General features: G+C 51.2%; 1 protein-coding gene across 1 annotated transcript in view; it reads right to left on the reverse strand.

Moving 5' to 3' along the window:
- LOC308628990 (cadherin-23-like) overlaps window positions 1–20,017 on the reverse strand; it is a gene marked incomplete at its 5' end in the record, with an annotated part of 201,076 nt that overhangs the window by 76,988 nt on the left and 104,071 nt on the right. The window contains one exon of the mRNA XM_081256434.1: window positions 498–692. Within this exon, the coding sequence (XP_081112560.1) occupies window positions 498–692 (195 nt within the window). The remainder of the gene's footprint in view (window positions 1–497; window positions 693–20,017) is intronic.

Raw genomic sequence — 20,017 nt, forward strand, 5'->3', positions numbered from 1 at the left:
GGGTGCTCTCTTCTGTGTAAGAATCACCACTCTAGAGCAGTGGCTAGGATGCTTGGACCCTCTGGCCCCTGCATGTTGGGTGGTGTCAGGACACAGCTGGGTTGACACCTCTGTCCTGTGTCCCGGAGAGTGAGAGGACACCCTGCACTAGGAATGCCCCACGGGGTTACCAGTGCAGGCACTGGAGTCCAGCTGCTGGGTGATTGTGGGCAAGTCACTGAATTGCTCCTGTGCCTCGGTTTCCTCATCTGTAAAATGGGTCCCTTAATTCTTATGACATAGGGCTGTTGTGAGGTTTAATGGAGACAATCCATCTGGGGGCTCTGCACAGCACCAGGGACAGAGCACAAACCCTCAGTAACATCAGCTGTTGCTGATCACCAGCATCACCATTGTAAGCCTTGACTAGCAGGGAACGAGGTTGATGTTCTGTGCTCTCTTTGAGGGTGGGAGGAGGCTGACATCTGGTTGTCTGGGCCCCCGGTGCCGGGACTCACCGTGGCATTGACGGTGAGCTGGTAGGCCTGCGTGGTCTCGTAGTCCAGCTCCTGGATCACTGTGACAATGCCACGTGCACTGTCGATGGCAAAGAACGGGGAGGGGGGCTGAAAGGAGTAGAGGACGCTGCCGCCTGCACCCAGGTCGGGGTCCGTGGCGTTCACGATGAAGATGGGCGTCCCCACTGGCGTGTTCTGGGGGTGAAAAAAAGCAAATAAAAGGGTGAGCTGGAGCTTGGAGCAGCTGCCTCCATCAGTGACTATTCCCCCAAAGCCCATTAACCATGTCCCTCCAGCCAACCAGACCTGCGGCTTTATCATTTTTATTGTAAGAGGGTTCAGAGGAATTTAAAATGCACCATCTTTTTTTTTTTTCATTTTTTTTGATGGCCTCCTGGTGGCTGTAACAGCACCAGTTCCAAAGATGATCTGCTCGTCCTGGAGTTCCGGATGAGGGTCTTTTGGTCCCCAACCCCCTGTTTCTTGGCGGTTTTGCTTTCACTGTTAGGTGCCCCTTGGCTGCCCAAGCCTCAGGCACGGGCTGCTCTGGAGGGCAGCCAGGAGTCTGCGTATTGGAGGTTTCAAGGGCAGGGAGCTGGGAGATAAGTGATATGGGGATGTGGCAGAGAGTCTGGGGACTTTGCCTGGTCCACAGAGATTACCTGGTTTGCCCATGGGTGGGCCATCCACCTGCCATGCCTGGGCCATGGCAGCCTGTAACCAGAGACACCCACAAAGCCTGCTCAAACATCACCACCTCCTGGGAGCCTTCCATGATTCCCTCTGCTATACACTGTGTATAGACAGACCCCTGCCCCTTTCTGACTTGGGGTTTCTTGTTAAACGTAACTCCTTCAAAGAGGCCTTCCAGACCCCTAAGCCAGGTCAGCCCCTACCATGCCCCCACCCCCTGCCACTATTTATATTCAGGGTCCCACAGCACCCTGGAATGGTTCATCAGCCACAATTCTTCTGTAATTCCCCGGTCAGTGCCTGTCTCCATCATAGCACATGTGCTCCATGGAAGCCTTAGGGCTCTATCTGCCTTGCCCAGCACGGTGCCTGGCACATGGCAGGTGTCCAGTAAATACCCTTTATGAAGACATGAACGAGTCCCTATGACAGCATTTAGCACATTGTATTCTAAGTATCTGCGTACTTGCATCCTCTGCCCAACTGCCAGCTCTCCTCACCGCCGCGCCCACCACAATGCCTGGCATGTAAGCCAAGACTGCAAACTTCTGCGTAAGTAAATTTATTCCTAACTTAGTGAGCTCTGGACACATCTGAAGACGGGCAACTTAACGAGGCTCTGCCCAGAGACAGAAAGGAAGAAACAATCCTTGCTCCCGTTGACTGACTGACTGTTATGTGCCCTGTCTGTGCAGTAGGCTGCACCTGTCAGCTTTGTAACAAGCAGATTTCTAGGCGGTTGCTATTATCCCATTTTTGAAAAGGAAGTTGAGGCTCAGAGAGGTTAGGTAACTCACCCAAGTCACACAGCTAGGTATTGGCAAAGAAGGCCTTGAATTCAGGTGTAGTTAATTCTAAGCCTATGCTCTTAAGCTCTATTCTAAACACTTCTCTAAACCTTGATGGCAGTTCTTTCCCTGACTCTTCTGCACGGTGCTGAAGTCACCTGCCAGCATGGGTGGTACCCCCTAGCCAGGAGTGAGGGATTGGACTGAAAGTTCCCTGAGGGCAGAGACAACAGTCCTAGTCCTCTGTGATCTTTCTACACGGGGACAATGACTGGGTCCCTTCTGACACCTGCAGAGCTCCTTCCAAGGAGGGCATTCATATTACTGCCCCCTCTCCGTGCTGCTGGCCATGACCCGGGCCCTGGGTCACTACCTTGAGAACCTTCTTTTTTGGGGGACCACTCTTGGGTACACTGTCAGCCCTTCCCCAGGACTATCTGCTGGAGGCAGGGGTGTTCTCTGTAAGGTCCCTAGTCAGTCTGGAAAGGGCCTCCAGAGGACAATGTCATGGAATTGCCATTGTTTCTCTCTGAGTGTGCTGCCCCTCCCCCATCAGGCAAGTGTCAGCCTGAACGGACAGGCTCAGGTCCTGTCCTTCTCCAACCAGCAGTAAGGACAGGGGCAGATGGGCAAGGCCCCTCTCCTCCATACCACCCATGATGCCCCAGTGCGCTTCTGCATAGGACACGGGCCCTCGAGGTCCTGCGCTTTCTCCCCCTCCACACTTCATTTCCTGGCAGGCATCGCATCCTGGCCTTTTGGCTAAGATCACGTGTAGTTTCTTTTCTTATCAGTTTACTATTTCCTGGCAGGTAGAGCTATTTGTACTTCTCCAACCCAGCAGGCTCCCTTACACTTCTGAGTTCCTGAACCTGCTTTGCCTTTGCTAGGTCTGCCCTACCCATCTCAGTGGCTTGGAAAACAGATGCTCTCTTTCCCTCCAAAAGAGCATCAAGTATACAAGGGGGCAGACTGGACAAGTGCTAGGATTTCAGGGATGGAAAGACCTCTGTTGAAACCCGAGCCTCACTGTGTGTCTTTGGGCTAGTTACTTAATCTCTCTGATCCTTAGTCCCCTCTCTGTAAATCGAAGTTAATAATATCGCATAGGGTTAATGTGAAGAGTACTCGAGCTCATGAGTGTAAACTTTCCAGCACATAGTAAGTGCTTAGAAGATGGCAGTTGTGATTTTATTGTCTGAATGCCTTCTAGAGGATGGCAGACAACAACACCTTCAAGGGTAGGGCAGGGAGGCATAAAGAAACACGATGACTATTAATGATACTGCACTGGGCATTCCCTGTCTGCAATCCCCAGATCTACTGAGTACCCTGCTCTGCCATGACACTCCCCGCCCCGCCTCCCCCCGCCCGGGGCGGCCTCAGTGGACTGCATTCCTAGGCTCCCTTGCGGGCTGGCTTCTGCCAATGGGAAGGGCTGGTAGGAGCTCAGAGTTTGGGGAGGAGACAGGAGGAGAAAGAGTTTGGGGCATCACTTCCCCCATCCCTCTAGCTCCAACCCAGCAGCCCCTCCTCCCTGGCCCCAGTTTTCAGTGGGCTCCATCCCCTCCCCTTCCCCCTCCAGCCCTAGGAGTAGAAAGAGCTTCCCAGTGCTGCTAGTCTCTGGTGCCTCAACATCCCTTAATGTCCCCCTAGGCCTGCGCCCCCTCTGGAAGTTGTCTCTTCACCGAAATGCCTTTATCAGAACTATCCGAGATGAACTGTTTCCTGGGGGACCCTGATGGACACAGGTACTCTGCAAGGACCTACCCTGAGCCACCACGTGCAAAACCCCAGAAACTGTACTCCCCGGGTGCTGGGCTCAGCGAAGCCAGCCTCCACCCCAATATGCCACCACGGCAGCACTGGTCTTGAGGAGATCTTTATGAGGTTCTCAGCTAACCTACAGCTCTCTCTCTTCCCCCGCCTCCCCATCTCTGGGTCCAACATGCACACCACAGGAGTGCCAGCATCAGCCCCAAGCTCCAGAACAAAGCATGCCATCGAAGCCTGTAGTTCCTGCCACGAGAGGGATGGACATGTTCCGATTTCAGAGTGACCAGCCCCCTGTGAGGCAGCTAGACAGCACTTCAGAGTACATGCCACGTGGAGCTAGTGCCCAGAGGAGAGGGACGGCTCCTGCGAGAACATCAGCTCTCTAGCCCCCTGCCTCAGGGAGGAGAGGGTATTTCACCCATCCATACCGAATGGTCCAGGGTGAAGGCTCTGATCAGAGGATTTAAGAGCAAGATCCAAGAAGACAGGAAAAGGGGGAAGATAAGGGATGGTCCTGCGCCCGACCTTCTTGGATTATGTTTCATGCCCTGCAGTGAAAACCTATTCAATTTCTGCATAACTTAGAAATGGTTTTAAATAGGCCTGGCAAAGAGCTGGGAGGGGTGGGATCTGAGGCAGGGGTGGGAGGGGTGCTTGGAGGCCAAGGAAGCTCCTGAGCATGAAGGCCAGGCCTGACCACACACCCCTCAGGGATGGCTTGAATGTAGAAGCTGGAAGGAACCTTGGAGATTAGCCAGCCTAGCCTCCCCATTTTATAGATGGGAAAAGTGAGGGGATGCGCGCCCATGCTCTCCATCTCACAGGTGGTTAATGGCAGAGCTGTGACTGGAAATTGGGTGCTCTGACTCATATATAAGTGCTTTTCTCACCTCACCCGGAGACACCAACCACTGCCTCCCTGCCCACCCGCCTTCCAAGGAGAGATGCTCTTTATACCCACAGCCCTGCTCAAAGGGATGGATCTAGGTGTTCATGTTTGTACCAAGTGACTTCAGACCCGGGCCACATGCGATTGGTCCAGGGGTAACCACCTGACTCAAGCAGGCCAATCAGATGGGGCCTTGGAAATTCAATCAGTTTTCTGTGGGGAACTGAGAAAAAGATTCTTGCTACCTGGTTGGGGTGGAGTGGGCACCATGACAGGCCGGAAGTCACACAGGAGCCACAGTTACAGGGTGGCGGAGGAAGCCCATCTGCAGTGAGAACGGAGCACGGTGAAGCAGAAAAGCAGAGACAAGGTTCTCTGAGGGCCTCCCTGGCCCCCGCCTTCACAGGCCCTGTCTGGCCCTCCCTTCCTGTCCCTGGCTGTGGTGCTGAGACACTGCCCATGCTGTCCTTCCTGTTGCTACCACTTGCTCACTCTGCCCTGCATGGGTCTTGGCTCCTTGACCCACTGGCACCCCCAGAACACATCCAGCCACGGGCAATTCCTCCTCACCCCACAGCTCTGCCGCAGGCTAACCCTGCCCCTCGCCTGCTGGGATTTGGCCCCTTTAACGCTCACAGCTGGGCCACGGAAAACAAAGCTCATGGCCAGTGAGGCCTGGAGGAGGATGACCCAGAGAGCCAGTTTCTGCCTGCCTGGAGACAGGAGACCAGGGAAAAGGCGCCCCTACACCCTACGGTGTCTGGCCTTGGAGTTCAGGGTCTACCGAACCATAGCCAGGTGGGCCTGGGCTGTGCAGGCAGGGCCAAAAGGCCTATTTCGGCTGGAGGGTGGCAGCCCCATTCTAGGGCAACTCTGGCTCCACCTTTTTGCTGGAAAGGAGCAGCTGGTCTTGGGAGGAAAGGCCCCACAGGGCATGATTACTCCTGTTCCTAAAACAGGCCTCTTAGCCCACTTCTCTGTCCCAACTCTGCTTCCAGAGCCCCTTCTTCCACTGCATCCCCTGTCCAACCCCATCCTCTCCCTCACAGCTTCTGAGCCCCTTCTTCCACTGCATCCCCTGTCCAACCCCATCCTCTCCCTCACAGCTTCTGAGCCATTTCGAGGGAAATCTCCCCAGATGCACCGCCCATGCTGCCTGGGATCCGGGGAGTGTGTTTAGGCACCATCCCCTGCAAATCCCTTGCCCCTGCTAGGCCGTCCCTCTCAGCGAGGGGCCCACTCCATGCAGGTCGCAGACAGGGCAGGCCCCTGCCTCTTCCAGCTCACATTTAAGCTCCACATCACTTCTGATGGACCTGCTGTAAATGAGCCACCCTGTGCAATTCAAAGACAAATAAATCTTTTTGCTGCTCTTGGGGTGACAAGAGAATAGACTCTGGCAAAGTTCTACCGTGCAAGAGATCTTGTTCGTTAATAATAATGATAAATAGCTCACTTCTCACACGCAGTGTGAGTCACATTACACTCCGGGCTTCTACAGAGGTGGCTCAGGGTGCTCACTGGAACAGGTGGGGGGCGCACGGGCAGCGAGGGAGGAAGAGGGCCAGACAGAGAGGCCGAGCACAGGACAGGGGAAACAGAGATGGAGAGAGTGTAAAGCAAGGGGGAAGGAGACGAGGGGAAAGGCGGCGGGAAGACCACAGGGGGACAGAGAAAAATAGGATGGGGTGATGAAAGGGGCTGAACTGGGGGCCAAAGGGAAATGGGCATGGGAGGGAGAGAGTTCGTGAGAGAAGAAAGAGGGAAGAAAGCTGGGGAGAAAGGAGAGGAAAACTTAAGGGAGCAAAAGACACATTGCGGAGGAAAAGTTGTGAACAAAGGAAAAGAAGTATTATAAAAATTCAAAGCAGTGGGCTTCCCTGGTGGCGCAGTGGTTGAGAGTCCGCCTGCCGATGCAGGGCACACGGGTTCGTGCCCCGGACCGGGAAGATCCCACATGCCGCGGAGCGGCTAGGCCCGTGAGACATGGCCGCTGAGCCTGCGTGTCCGGAGCCTGTGCTCCGCAATGGGAGAGGCCACAACAGTGAGAGGCCCGCGTACCGCAAAAAAAAAAAAAAAAAAAAAAAAAAAAAAAAAAAAAAAAAAAAAAAATTCAAAGCAGCAAGAGAAAGGAAGATGGGAAAAAGGAAAAAGCACGCCATACTCTCTCATCTTTGCAGCGCACCCTCCTTCCACGCCCGTTAGATTTATTCTCAACCCTGGACCAAACCTCGGAACAAGCCCGACCGTTTCCACCATAGGTGCCACCTCTAAAGGCATTATTAATATTTATGGAATGCTTGCTAGATGCTGCCACAGTCTTTAATATCTTATTATAAAGCCTGTTATAAAATGCATTAGTAATAAATTCCTGACAGATGGAGTTCTGACAAGGTGAGGGCGCCTCGGTGGCTCGGAGCTGGGAACAGACCCTCCTGGGCCAAGCTTGTGGCTCAGAGGCTGGGCTGCTGGTCCCTGAGGCAGGGCAGGGCAGGGATTCAACCCTTCATCCATCAGCATTTTTACAAATTGTATCTCATTACCTCCTTTTCCCTGATGGGGGAAATGGGAGCTCAGAGAAATGAAGCAACTTGTCCAAAGTCACACAGCTTGTAAGTGGTGGGAGAAGGATTCAAAATCAGGTCACCTCTGTGTCTCCAGACCTTGGGGACCCTGCAGATGAGGGTGGAAAGTGAGCTCAGGGCCCCTGCTCAAGCAGAACTGGTTCATTTCCTCTGTGGAAGGGCTGGGGATGACAAGGGACCCAAAGATGGGAGATTCAGGTTGGCAGGATTAGAGAAGAGAGGGTTGGTGGGGAGCTTTAGCCCAAAGAGAATTTCAGAAGGAAGAAGGTATCTCAAAATTTGCACGCTTTCACTGGGGATAAGGAAATGGGCTCCCACTGTGACAAGAAGAATTAAAGTCATAAGTAGAGACCTTTCTGACGGGGGTGGGAGGGGTGGCGTGGTACCAGGGCAAAGTGGAGGTACCTGTGCCTTGGTTTCCCCTGAATGCCAAAGAGGTGCTTTTTCACTTGTGACTCTGGAGCCAGGGGCCTCCTGGGGTGCTTGGGGAGGGTATGAAGTTTGGGAGGCTTTGTGGCATTCCAGCTTATGGGGGAGGGGAAATGGGGTCTGTGAGAGACGTGAGCTGTATTTCTTTCTCAAACAGGCAAGAAGGCATGTGTGGGCACCAGCTGAGAGCAGGGTCCAAGGAGAGAAATGGTGCAGGGAAGAGAACCAGGAGAGGCAGTTGCTCACCAGGCCTCCATGGATGTCTCAGGTGGCCCCACTGTGGTCGGGAGAGGGCACATGGTGTGTGCACACACCCACACATGTACACAGTTCTCCAGCACCTCTCTCTGCAGAGGAGTCTAGAAGGCATCATTTTACAACATCTCTTCTGTCGACCAGTGTCTGTTCTCTCTTGGGTGAGGTGCACTGGACTCTAAAAAGTGTTGGGTCTGCTCTGAGTGCCAGGCAGACTGCCAGGTGGAGGTGCCAGCTCTGTGGGCAGGAGGAGCACCAAAGGGCTGGGGCCCAAGTCCCACACATCTCACATGGCTCGAGCACTTTCCCTGGGCTGGGCTGGCCTTCCAGCTCTTCCACATCTCCATGGAACCAGTTCAGTGCCCTCCCATCTCTGAGGCCCTGCTCCTTCTCAGCCTCTGGCTGTGTACCGCCTGTTCTGAATCCCAGAAAGACCTCCATCAAAGTGCTTACCTAACGCCCATCCTGACTTCCCAAGTTCCGCCAGTCTCTTCACCTGCTGGCGTGATCGTGGACGTGCCCTTCTCCCTTGACTCCCACTCCTCATCAATCACCAGGGCCTGTCAGTTCTTCCTTCAACATTCCTCAAATCCTTCCCCTTCTCTTTGTGATTTACCTTGGCCACCACTGAAGTCCTAGCACTGTCACTTGCACATAGAAAGCATTCAATAAATGTTTTAACAGAATCAGGACTTTCTGTTAAACATGGCAGATTGAACACATCCATTGGTTTCTGGTTTTGTCCCAACCCCCTCACCAAAATGACAATATGGAAATTAAAAATGCACAAAGCCATAAGGGCAAGAAGAATAGGAGAGGAGGTGACAACAGATGGGAGGTGCCAACAGAATCCTGGAAACAGGGGCTTCCCTGGTGGCGCAGTGGTTGAGAGTCTGCCTGCTAATGCAGGTGACACGGGTTCGAGCCCTGGTCTGGGAGGATCCCACATGCCGCGGAGCAACTGGGTCCGTGAGCCACAACTGCTGAGCCTGCGCGTCTGGAGCCTGTGCTCCACAATAAGAGAGGCCACGATAGTGAGAGGCCCACGCACCGCGATGAAGAGTGGTCCCCACTTGCCACAACTAGAGAAAGCCCTCGCACAGAAACGAAGACCCAACACAGCAAAAATAAATAAATTAATTAAAAGAAAAGGGATAAAAACAGTAAAATATAAATATTAAAAAAAAAAAAAAAAAGAATCCTGGAAACAGATGGAACTGGAAACTGCCTGAGGAGAGATGGGAAAGCTGAAACTTAGGCCAGCATCTCAGAATCTTGGAAAAGCTCAGGAACTGGAGACTTAAGGGGATGCTCAAAACAGGAAGACTGGCTACAAATCTTTAAGAAGAATGGTAAGACTCCCAGATGCCTTCCCCAACTCTTGCAGAAGATCGGAGCTTTGCTTTCTGGAGGGGCTGAGTTTGTTGGGCTCTGGACTCAGACTGGGAGCTGGACAAGGCAACTGAAAACAGGGAGGTTAAGTGAAAAGCTGCATCTCCCCTCTACTCCCATCTCCAATCAGGCCTCTTTAGCCATTTAGCCTCCTGGAGACTGACAGCCAGGCAGGAGATAGGGAAAGCTGACCCAAGAGAAAACACAAATATTAACATGTTGGAATTCCCACAAAAAAAAATCCAAGTCCTCACCTAATCATCCCATAGTGAAGCCCACTGGTTAATAAGCAGCGCCCCTCCCTACCCTGTCCTAATACATACAGCAAGCTTCCAGGCAGGTAAATGTGAACTCACTCTTAAATATGAACAGACAACTAAAGGTCAAGTAAACATCTGTGAAGAGCCTCTAATGTGAAAAACAGAGAGGAAAACAGTAAAAAGGAGTAACAACAATAAATATCTTTAGCAAGCTTAGACGGACAACACAAGACAGCATCTTTGAAATAATCTTTCAAGGGGAAGAAAGAGCTAGTAGAAAGTAAAAAGTCAACAGAAGAGTTGGAAGATAAAGAAATTTCTCTAAAAGTAGGACAAAACTCAAAGAGATGGAAAATGGGGGAGAAGAAAATTAGTGTAGTTCAGAAGATTCAACACCTAATTAATAGGGGTTCCAGAGAGAGGAAACAGAGCAAAAGAAGGGGAGGAAATTACCCAAGAAATAACATAAGAAAACTCCCAGATCTGAAGGACATGCTTCCAAATGGAAGGAGACCACATTATGTGTTCAGAAGACAGCTCCACAATAAAGCATAAAATGATGAAGTTTCAAAACACTGAGTATTAAAAAAAATCCTAGAAACTTTCAGAGAGAAAACAAAAGGCCACACTCAAAGGATCAAGAATCAAAATGGCATCAAAGTTCTTAACATCCAGAACACGAAGGAAAAATGACTTCACATTATGAAGAAGACTATTTTCATTCTAGTGTTCTATACCCAGCCAAACTATCAACAAATATGACTGTAGAATAAACACATTTTTCAAAGTAAAAAAAAAAAAAATCCCATGAATCCTTTTTCAGGAAATTACTGAAGGGTGTACTCCACCAAAATGAGGGCATAAACCAAGATAGAGGATATAGGGAACCCATGTACTGGGACCTAATATATTAGATATTCTTAGGGTGAATGCCCTCTCCTCCCCCAGGCCTAACCTACATCAGGTCTCTTTAGCCATTCAGCCTCCAGAATAGCAAGCAAGCCAGAGCACAGTCAGTCCAGATTGAAGCAGGAGGATGAATGCTCCAGGGAGAATGTTGCTAAGAAAAATACAAACTGAATTTAAAAATCAATATTCTTTTAATACATTGAGAAGAGGTATTCAATTATGTCAGAATATTTAGGGATGAAAAAAATGATAGGTTCATAGAACACTAAGCAAGCAAACAAAAAAGAGTTAATTATTAATTCTAGAGAAAACAAAAGAGGAAATATAATTACAGAGGAAATATAATGACAGTACTGTACACTATGTGGCTCTGCTGTGAATAATATTTATGTAATTTTAATGCTGTATACACTAAATGCTGTTTGAGCTAAAAGGAGGGATATAATTATGTTGGAAGGATGGGTGGAGCATATTAAGAGTGGTGTGTGTATGTGTGTGTGTAGCAAAGATGAGGTAGATGGTGGTGCAAAAGTGCAATTCTCATCCTTCACAGCTGAAAGTCGATAGATAATGTCTAAAACGGAAAAATTTATAAGCATGCAATTTGGAAATAAGAAGGTAACTATCAGAAATTGAACGAGGTTATCTCAGGATGGGAATCAGGAATGGGAAAGGATGAGGCAAGGCACTGCTATTTTTATTATAAGCCTAGCTTTACTATTTGACTTTTAAGCTCACGCATATATGGCTGATAAAATTAATATAAAAATTGAAAAACAATCTATGGCTGAACCACTGCAGTGGCCTCCCCTCTTTCAGCTCTGCTCCTGTAACTAATCCTGGAAAGTCACTGCCCTAAAGCACTGACCATCCCCCTATCTCATTTTCCCCCTCAAACACTATCACCAGCTCCTCTTTTCTATCCAAGGCAAAAGCTGCTCCTGGGCCTTGAACGTCACCACAGTCTGATCAAAGCTTCCCTTTCCAAAATCATCTTTCATTTTTGCCCCATTGAGACCCTCTGCTTCAGTCAGACGGGTCTACACAGCAGCCCCCAGAGCACTGGTCTACCTTTGCTCGAGGAACCTGTGCCCTCTCCCAGGCATTCCTGCTGATAGCTCCCCTAGAGAGCAGATGTCACCACCCAGCATAGGGAACTAATGCTCCCTCCCTTTCCGGAAGAGGCCTGGCTGCCTGGGCTTTCTAGGCACACGTGCCCAGGCTCAGGTTGAGACACCCTCTCCTGCCCACACTCCCAGGCTCTGCTTTACAAAGAGGTGCCGGGTGTGCAAGACTAGGAGAAGCCTCATCAGAGGGACATCTGGGACCTCCCTTCCTTCTTCTCAGAAGTTTGGTTTTCAAAGCCAGGTAGGATACCCAAGTGTGAAATGGTCCCAGCTACCTTCTAATTCAGAGATTAAGGAGATCCAGGTAATTTTTCTCAACCCCCCGACACACACAGCAGCATCCCTACCGCAGCCCAGCGACCTTCCTGCAGAATGAGTAACAGAAGAGTTTCAAGATCCACCCCTACCCCACGTGCCACTTCCCTTTAGCTTCCACACTCCAGGGTTGTCCCTGCACCTGCCCCCCTGAAGCCAACCTCTACCCCTCTCACTTGTGACCTGCAGGAGCTGAGGGAGGGACGTGCTGCAGCACCAGGCATGGTGTCTCCTGGATGGTGCACAGCTGGCAGAGCAGCCCAGCAGCTGGCTGAAGAAGGGGACAGGAAGGGCCGCGCTGGCGAGGCGGCCCCCAGGCCCACGCCAGCTCCAGTCCCCATGGCATGCTGCTTTCAATGGCGGCGGTACCACCCCCTTCCTCAGGGCTGGGCTCCCACCTCCCTCTCTATGGCATGGGAAGACCTCGGCTGTTCACTTTTACCCTCCCACCCTTCCCCAAACTGAGAAGGTAGTCGGACGGACTCCTGGGAGTCTCCCCTGCTCCCTCCCCCACAAGGGACTTGGAAACCAGCTTCTGGAGGCAGGAAAGGATCCATTCAGCGAGGATTACCCCCCCATGCACGTTGGCCTGATTGGGAAAAAAAAAACAGAAACAACTGTCCTCAAACTCTGGGTCACATTCTGGCTTTCCAACAACAATCTGTGTGACTTCCTCCTCTGTTGCTACAGGACATCAATGCAAACATTTGACGCCTCAGTCTTCCCATCTAGGAAATGGGTACAGCAGTCCCTGCACTACCTTCCACACAGAGCTGCGAGGGAGATAAAATAAGTCATTTTGAAAAATCAAAGCCCAAAACAAAATCTTTACAACCTTCTGCAGAAGCAGAAAATTCTAAGATAAAAAATTAGGGGTGGGCTTCCCTGGTGGCGCAGTGGTTGAGAGTCTGCCTGCCGATGCAGGGGACGCAGGTTCGTGCCCCGGTCCAGGAAGATCCCACATGCCGCGGAGCGGCTAGGCCCGTGAGCCATGGCCGCTGAGCCTGCACGTCCGGAGCCTGTGCTCAGCAACGGGAGAGGCCACAACAGTGAGAGGCCCGCATACCGCAAAAAAAAAAAAAATTAGGGAAAGCTATGATGTAACCTATAGAAGAGTCCTCTCTAAAAAGCTACCCTGGAGTCCAGAACCAGGGTCATCTGGGTTCCAGGACTCTGTCCCTGAGCCTAGGGGGCTGAGTCCAGGACAGAAACAGGGTTTGGCGGAGTCATGACGTGGCTGGTCTTGAGACTTAGTAGATTCTGGAAAGTGGCAACTGATAGATGCATGGAGTTCCCTAGGATATTTTTTAAAAAAAGAAAAGGCCTTCCAGGGGTCTAGGGTAATAACTCACACCCACTGAGGACTTCCTGTGTGTCAGGCCCTGTTTTCAGCACTTTCCATGCATTATCTATCTTGTATAATCCTCTTGGCAGCTTGTGAAGCAGACAGAATTACTATCTCCATTCTCTGGATGTCCAAGGCCATGTGTACTAAGCAGGAACCCTGGGATTTGCACTCCGGCAGGCTGCACCAGGGCCCAAGCTCTTAACCACCGCGCTATGCTGTGCTCAGTGCTCAATGAGCAAAGTGTACCAGGTCCGGAAAGCAGGGGGATGGCCAAGATGATCTTGAGAAATTGGGATCCTCTCATTCTGGCTAAGTGCCAGGGACTACTAATGATGTTTAAAGGGGTTGCTACAGAATGATTTAGACCATCTAGAGGTTCCAGGCTCAGGACTTTACAGGAGCCAGGCGTCACCAGGAAGGTGCTGGAGGGGGAGGCGTCAGTTATCAGGAGCTGTCACATTCTTTCATTCATCGATCCCAAACACATGGAGCAACACAGTACAAGACTGCGCTGCCCACACTCACACTCTTTATCTTTCCAACAAAAAACGGTTACGAGCAATTTCAAGTGGCTATGTGTGGGAAAGAAGAGGGACACAATAAAGGGAGGCTTTGAGGAAGCAAGAGCGAAAGGGAACGTTCTATATGAGTCCCAGCTCCACCCTTTATTTGCTGTGTGACTTTAGGGAAGTTAGGTAACCTCTCTGAGCCTCAGTTTTCTTATAGTCATAGATGGGCATAATAAGAAAACCTGTCGCATGGGACTCTTATAAGGCTTATGGGAGATAACACACAACAAGTGCTTAGTGCATAACACATGCTCAACAAACCTTAGGCTCTATCATAATGCTTTTATCTCGTGGGGCAGGTGTAAGGGTCTATAAACTGTAAAGTGCTTTGTAAACGTTACTTCTGATGGGAAGGCCTGGAAGGGGAGGGGATGCCTCTGAAGGCTGAGGTCCTTGCTCTGCTCTCAGCAGAGATAAAAGCCCCGGATGAGAGGCAGGGTTGGGGGGCTCTCCCTGTGGCATGCACCCCCATCTCTGTCCTAATGGAGTCCACTCTGGGTGTGCGGGGCCTCCAATGCTGCCCTGAGCTCTCTGTGCACAGCTCCATGGCTCACAAATGAGGGTCCATCTCCATCTCCCAGCCCCAAATTCATTCCCCCGCATGATGATGAATCATGGTAAACAAAATGAATATGCAAATCTCCTTAGGGCGGGCCTTACATCTATGGAAGCTGAGGCTAATAAATGGATTCTGAATAAGAAGACAGCTCAAGCAATGCAACTTCTCCTGCTCATCTCTCCCCACCCCCTGCCCCTTGGGCTCCACCCATCGGTGTGCCCCTTTGTCCCCAGCTGGGTGTGCATTCTGAAGGGCCAGGTGAAGAGGGCAGCAAAGGCCGGGGCAGACAGGAGTAGTGGTCTAGTCCTGGTGTGGGTTTTGCCTCTCCGATCCCCGATCCCCGTGGCTACTGCTGCCGGCCCTTCAGCGGTAGGTGGTGTGATGTGATAAGTGGAACCTGTCACTTGGTGCCTGGGGGCTTAAAGGCAGACAGGCTGGGGGAGGCTGCAAACCAGGCTGCAGGGGAGCTGAGGGATGGTGAAGGCTGGAGAGAGGGGGCTTGGTGGGACCAGGACCCAGGCAGGGAGAGCACAGCTGCAGGAACTCACTGGGGCCGCGGGATCTTGGGAAATGGTTTAATCTTCAATAAGTGGAGAGAAACTGGGAATATCATGGCGACAAAGGACTTTAGAAATCACCTCATCCAGTGGTTCGCTCCCTTGGCTGTGTATTAGAAAACCTGGGCAGCTTTTAAACAGTATCAACGCCAGGGCTCACCCCAGCCTCTGTGCTTTTAAGTTCCTAGAGGAATTCTCATGTACAGCCTGGGGGGAGAAGCACCGCCTTACCCAGTCGCCCTATTCTATAGATGAGAAAGCTGAGACCCAAAGAGTGGAGGGGACCTGACTGAGGTCACATAGGTAGTCAGTGGTGGCAGACACCCACCTCAGTGCTTACTCCCTGACCTCCCCCTCCCTTGTCCTGGCAAGGATGGGAGGTGACTCCCTGAACATCCATCATTCTTATACTTCAGGTACAAGGAGCACTGGGCTGGGGGACAGAAGGCCTGGAATCAATGTGGTCTCCGTGGGACCCTGGACAAGTTACAAGCCTCTTTGGCCTTCAAGTCCTCATCTGTCAAATGAGGGAGTTGAAGCACGTTATCTCCACATTCCCTTCCTGCTCTACAAGGGTATGACTGTTAAGTCCTTCCTGAAATCTAATCCAAGGCTCTCTTGCTACAAAGCCAGCCCCTTTGCTTCAGACTGTCTTCAGAAGATATAAAGGCAGCATGTACTGAAGCAAAGATTGATAAAGGCATTTCTCTCTCCCTTTCCTTCTTTTCAGTGTGTTGCCCTCTATTGAGATACACAACACTCTCCTGTGGACAGAACACAGGTTAAAATGCCCCACCGCTGGTGGTAAGTGTTTGCCCTGTGCTAGGACTGCAGAGCACAGCCAATGAGAGTGGGCGACAAGCTGAGGAAGGACATTCTGGGAAGAACAAAGGGCACCAGGGGTCAGGCAGCCAGGGGCCTTGCACCCCTGCGGCTCTGTCTCACTAGCTCTCAAATGGTCCCCAAAGGGCAGGAAGATACTAAGACATCAGTGCAACCATCCCAGATGCCCGTCCTGCCCCCTCTTTCACTTCCATGTGACCTTGGGCAAGTAGTGAAAGTCTTGGAGCCTCAGCTTCCTCATCTAGAAGATGGGTATGAAGTAATGATTATGAAACACTTAGCCCAGTGCCTGGCGCACAGTAACGGTGGCAGCAGCTCCCATCAGTGTGACAAACCTCATTATTACCAGGTAATGGCAGCCTCCCATTCTCTGCCTTGGTGGGGGTGACCCAGGGAGATCCACTCATCCAAGGAAGACGCCTGGGGAGGGGGACAGTTCCCTGCTATGTTGTTCTTGAGAACTTTCCCGTGACTGGGGTCCTGAGGGTTCTAAAGGCTGGGGTGGGGTGGAGCATCTGTTGCCACTGCTCTGGGAAGAGGGCTGCTCCGAGGGTATTGTCGGAGAAACAGGGGGGAAAGTCCAACTCTTTGGTCTACTGTGCATGGTAGACCGAGGGCCATGGACTCTGCCACTGGCCTTGGGGACAGCCAAAATCTTGGCACACAAAGACCACCAGACTGACCCCAAGACAAGATGGAGACCCAGAATCCCAGATGCATCCTGCTCGAAGGCAGTCCTAGGACAGCATGGCTTCATCTGTTAAGACCAGACTTGACTGGGCTTCCCTGATGGCGCAGTGGTTAAGAATCCGCCTGCCAATGCGGGCCACATGGGTTCGAGCCCTGGTCCGGGAGGATCCCACATGCCGCGGAGCAGCTAAGCCCGTGTGCCACAACTACTGAGCCTGTGCTCTAGAGCCCATGAGCCACAACTACTGAGCCCGTGCACCACAACTACTGAAGCCTGCGCGCCTAGAGCACGTGCTCCGCAACAAAAGAAGCCACTGCAATGAGAAGCCTGCGCACCACAACGAAGAGTAGCCCCAGTAGCCCCCGCTCACCGCAACTAGAGAAAGCCCATGCGCAGCAAGGAAGACCCAACGCAGCCAATACATACATACATACATATATACATAAATAAATACAATTAAAAAAAAAAGACCAGACTTGACCAAGAAGCAAACCAGCCTCCCTTTCCCTAACAGAGCCCAGAGACGGTGCCTCCACACACGTCCTGGCTGGTTCAAGTCAATGACCAACCCGGTCAGGAAGTTCCAAGGGTCTCCCCAAGCCCCACCTGGAATTAAGGACGTGGAGTCCAATTTCTACCAAGAAACAGACTCCTCCCCAGCCGTCCTCCTCCTGGCCCCAGGGTGCCCAGTGAAGGTGGCTCTGAGGGCGCACTCGCCTTCCCCTAGGAAGTAGGAGAGACCATGGGTAGGAATTGCAGATGACTTTCATTAAGCGGGGTGCTAATACCATGAATTACAAATGAAACCCAGATGAAGAGGACCCTGGCAGCCTTACCTCCGTTTGATATTAATTGGGCGACACTTTGTTTTAATGGTACATTAATTAATGCAGAATTTCGACAGAAGTCCGCGTGACACTCACATTAATACAAATGAATTCATTACCATCGGTGTTATTACAAGAAATGACAAATAAATCTGTAACAGTGGGACCCTTCAAATAATGATCACGAATCATTAGGTTTGCCGCTCGTTTGTACTGTAGCTTGCAAATATGTGTGTATGTTTGCTGCCGCGAACGTGCCTTTGCCTTTTGGCGGGGGAGGCAGCCGGGGGGTGGCTGGCTCTGTGGTAGTGGAAGGGGAAACCTCTTCTAGACTTTGCTGCATCTGCTTTTCCTCCCTTTTTCCCCCACCTCAACCCCCAGAGAATTCCACTTTCTCTCCCCAGAGCCCTCCCCCAGGCTCAGGACCCCCATGTCAGGAGTGTGATTGCAGTGGGCCCCCAAATCCAGTGCACCCCGTGTGCACTCTCTGGCCCTGAGGATGGGTTGGTGGGGGAAGGAACAACAGCAAGAGGGCCCTAGAGGGCGAGCTTGGCTTAACGAGGGTTGAAGGGGTGCAGCTATGGCCACTATTTGCTTTCCAGAGGTTTCCCTGGTCTGACTGGTATTAATGTTTCAGGGAGAGAGTTCAGGTGTTCATTGACCAGCACTGTGCTAGGAATTTTTTATCCACTTTCTCCTCTTCAGTGCTCACCATGGTCCTGGAGGCTTTATCCCATTGTAAAGGGCAGGAAATAGGTTTAGAGAGTTTGAGCAAGGAGGTGCCAAGCTCGGGACTCAGCTCTGCCTTACTACAAAGCTCCCAGTATACCAGCTCTTTCCAGGGAAAAGATGGCAGCTACCATCTGCCTAGGATGGGTTAGCATCCAGATGGAGGCAAGGTATAGCCTGGATGAACCCGGCAGGTTAGTCCCGACTCTCCACCCCTCTGCTCAGTGCTTCATATTGTTATCTCCCAGATCTTCCAGGAGTAAGAAAGAGGCCCCCAACAAGCTGGGTCTACATCTGTCACCCTGGTTGTCTCGCACAGCCTCTCAGCTCCCTGAAGTTGAGATGAAGACCATTTTTGCTTCTAAAAGGCAATAAGTGAGGCCCCAGGAAACCACACTGGGAGAGGGTCAGACCAGCCTGGGTGAATCAGGCAGGTTTTGATCTGCCAGTCGCTGACACTCAGGCTGCCTCTCCTCCCCTCTGCACTCAGGGCAGACAGTGCCAAACGATCACAGAGCTCTTCCCCAGACTTGGCTGCAGGATTCCCAACCCAGTGCTCTAAGAAGAGTCTATCAATGGATTAGAGTTGGCACATGATTTGAAGGCTGTGTGCTATCCCTGTTTTAGAACATCTTTCCCTGGAGAAATTTAAAATACGATCCAGTCTCCTCTGACAGGTATGCCCAAGAGCAGTTCAGCTCAGTGGCCAAGAGACCGGTTACATGGCCTCCTGGGATCCCTCTAACCCAGGGAGTCTGGAGCTCTGTGAATCAGTTGCCTCCTCCCCACCTATATGAATCAATAGGCCAGTCTCATCTCCATGTACAACAGCTTTCTGACCTTTGGCTAACGTGAAACAACATGGAAGTCAAATCCAATTCTTCCCTCCCTTGAGTCTTTGCTAATGTGGCCAAACTCTGCGGGCCCCTGCTCTATGACCTGCCCTCTGCCCTGGCCCCTGGAGTCCTAGTTCTCAGAGGTTAATGCCACTTGGCTATCGGATGCTGTTTCAGAGGCCAGATCCTGGCTGACGAGCAGTGGGCTGTAGCCCATGGCTGGGTGTCTGGGGGGCTCCAGCCCCCTCTCCTGCTCATATTCTCCCCCATTCACACTGGTACTGAATGAACCAATTAATCACATAAGATTGTTAACTGTACTAATTATGCTGGCTCTTGAAACCTGTGGAACAATTATTTACTGTCTCTGCCTCACAAGCTATCAATTATGGGGATTGCAGGCAGGCTGTCACTTCCCTCCAGCCAGCGAAGAGGCGGCCTAGCCAGGCTCAGAGCTGGTTTCTCAAGGAGAACTCTCATAGGACTTTGTCTGAGCTTAGGCTACATCCAACAGATGTGGCAAAGGCAGCGGCCTCTTCAGGCCTTACAATCAGGGGCAGTTCAACACTGATCTTAAGTGAAGTCTTGGGCTTCCCTGGTGGCGCAGTAGTTGAGAATCTGCCTGCCAATGAAGGGGACACAGGTTCGAGCCCTGGTCTGGGAAGATCCCACATGCCACGGGGCAACTGGGCCCGTGAGCCACAGCTACTGAGCCTGCGTGTCTGGAGCCTGTGCTCCGCAACAAGAAAGGCCGCGACAGTGAGAGGCCCGCGCACCGCGATGAAGAGTGGCCCCCGCTTGTCGCAACTAGAGAAAGCCCTCGCACAGAAACGAAGACCCAAGACAGCCAAAAATAAATAAATAAAAATAAATAAATTTATACAAAAAAATTCCTTTAGATTAAAAGCTATATTTTTAAAAAAAGAAAATGAAGTCTTCATTTTATAAAAGTAGTTCCTTTGTTCCCCCTAAAAGATGAAATGACAACCACTAAGTACTATCCTGGGGATTGCACTACTTCCTTCTTCCTTGTGTCTCTGTGAGCAAATACATAGTATGCTCCTTGGCCAGACTTGACACACCCCCAGAAATCTACAAGGAGGTTGCACATACTTATTATATTTTCCTCTGGTTCCCTAAGTC

The sequence above is a fragment of the Mesoplodon bidens genome, assembly GCF_964165515.1.
Source record: "Mesoplodon bidens genome assembly, chromosome: 1".
In the NCBI taxonomy this organism is placed as follows: domain Eukaryota; kingdom Metazoa; phylum Chordata; class Mammalia; order Artiodactyla; family Ziphiidae; genus Mesoplodon; species Mesoplodon bidens.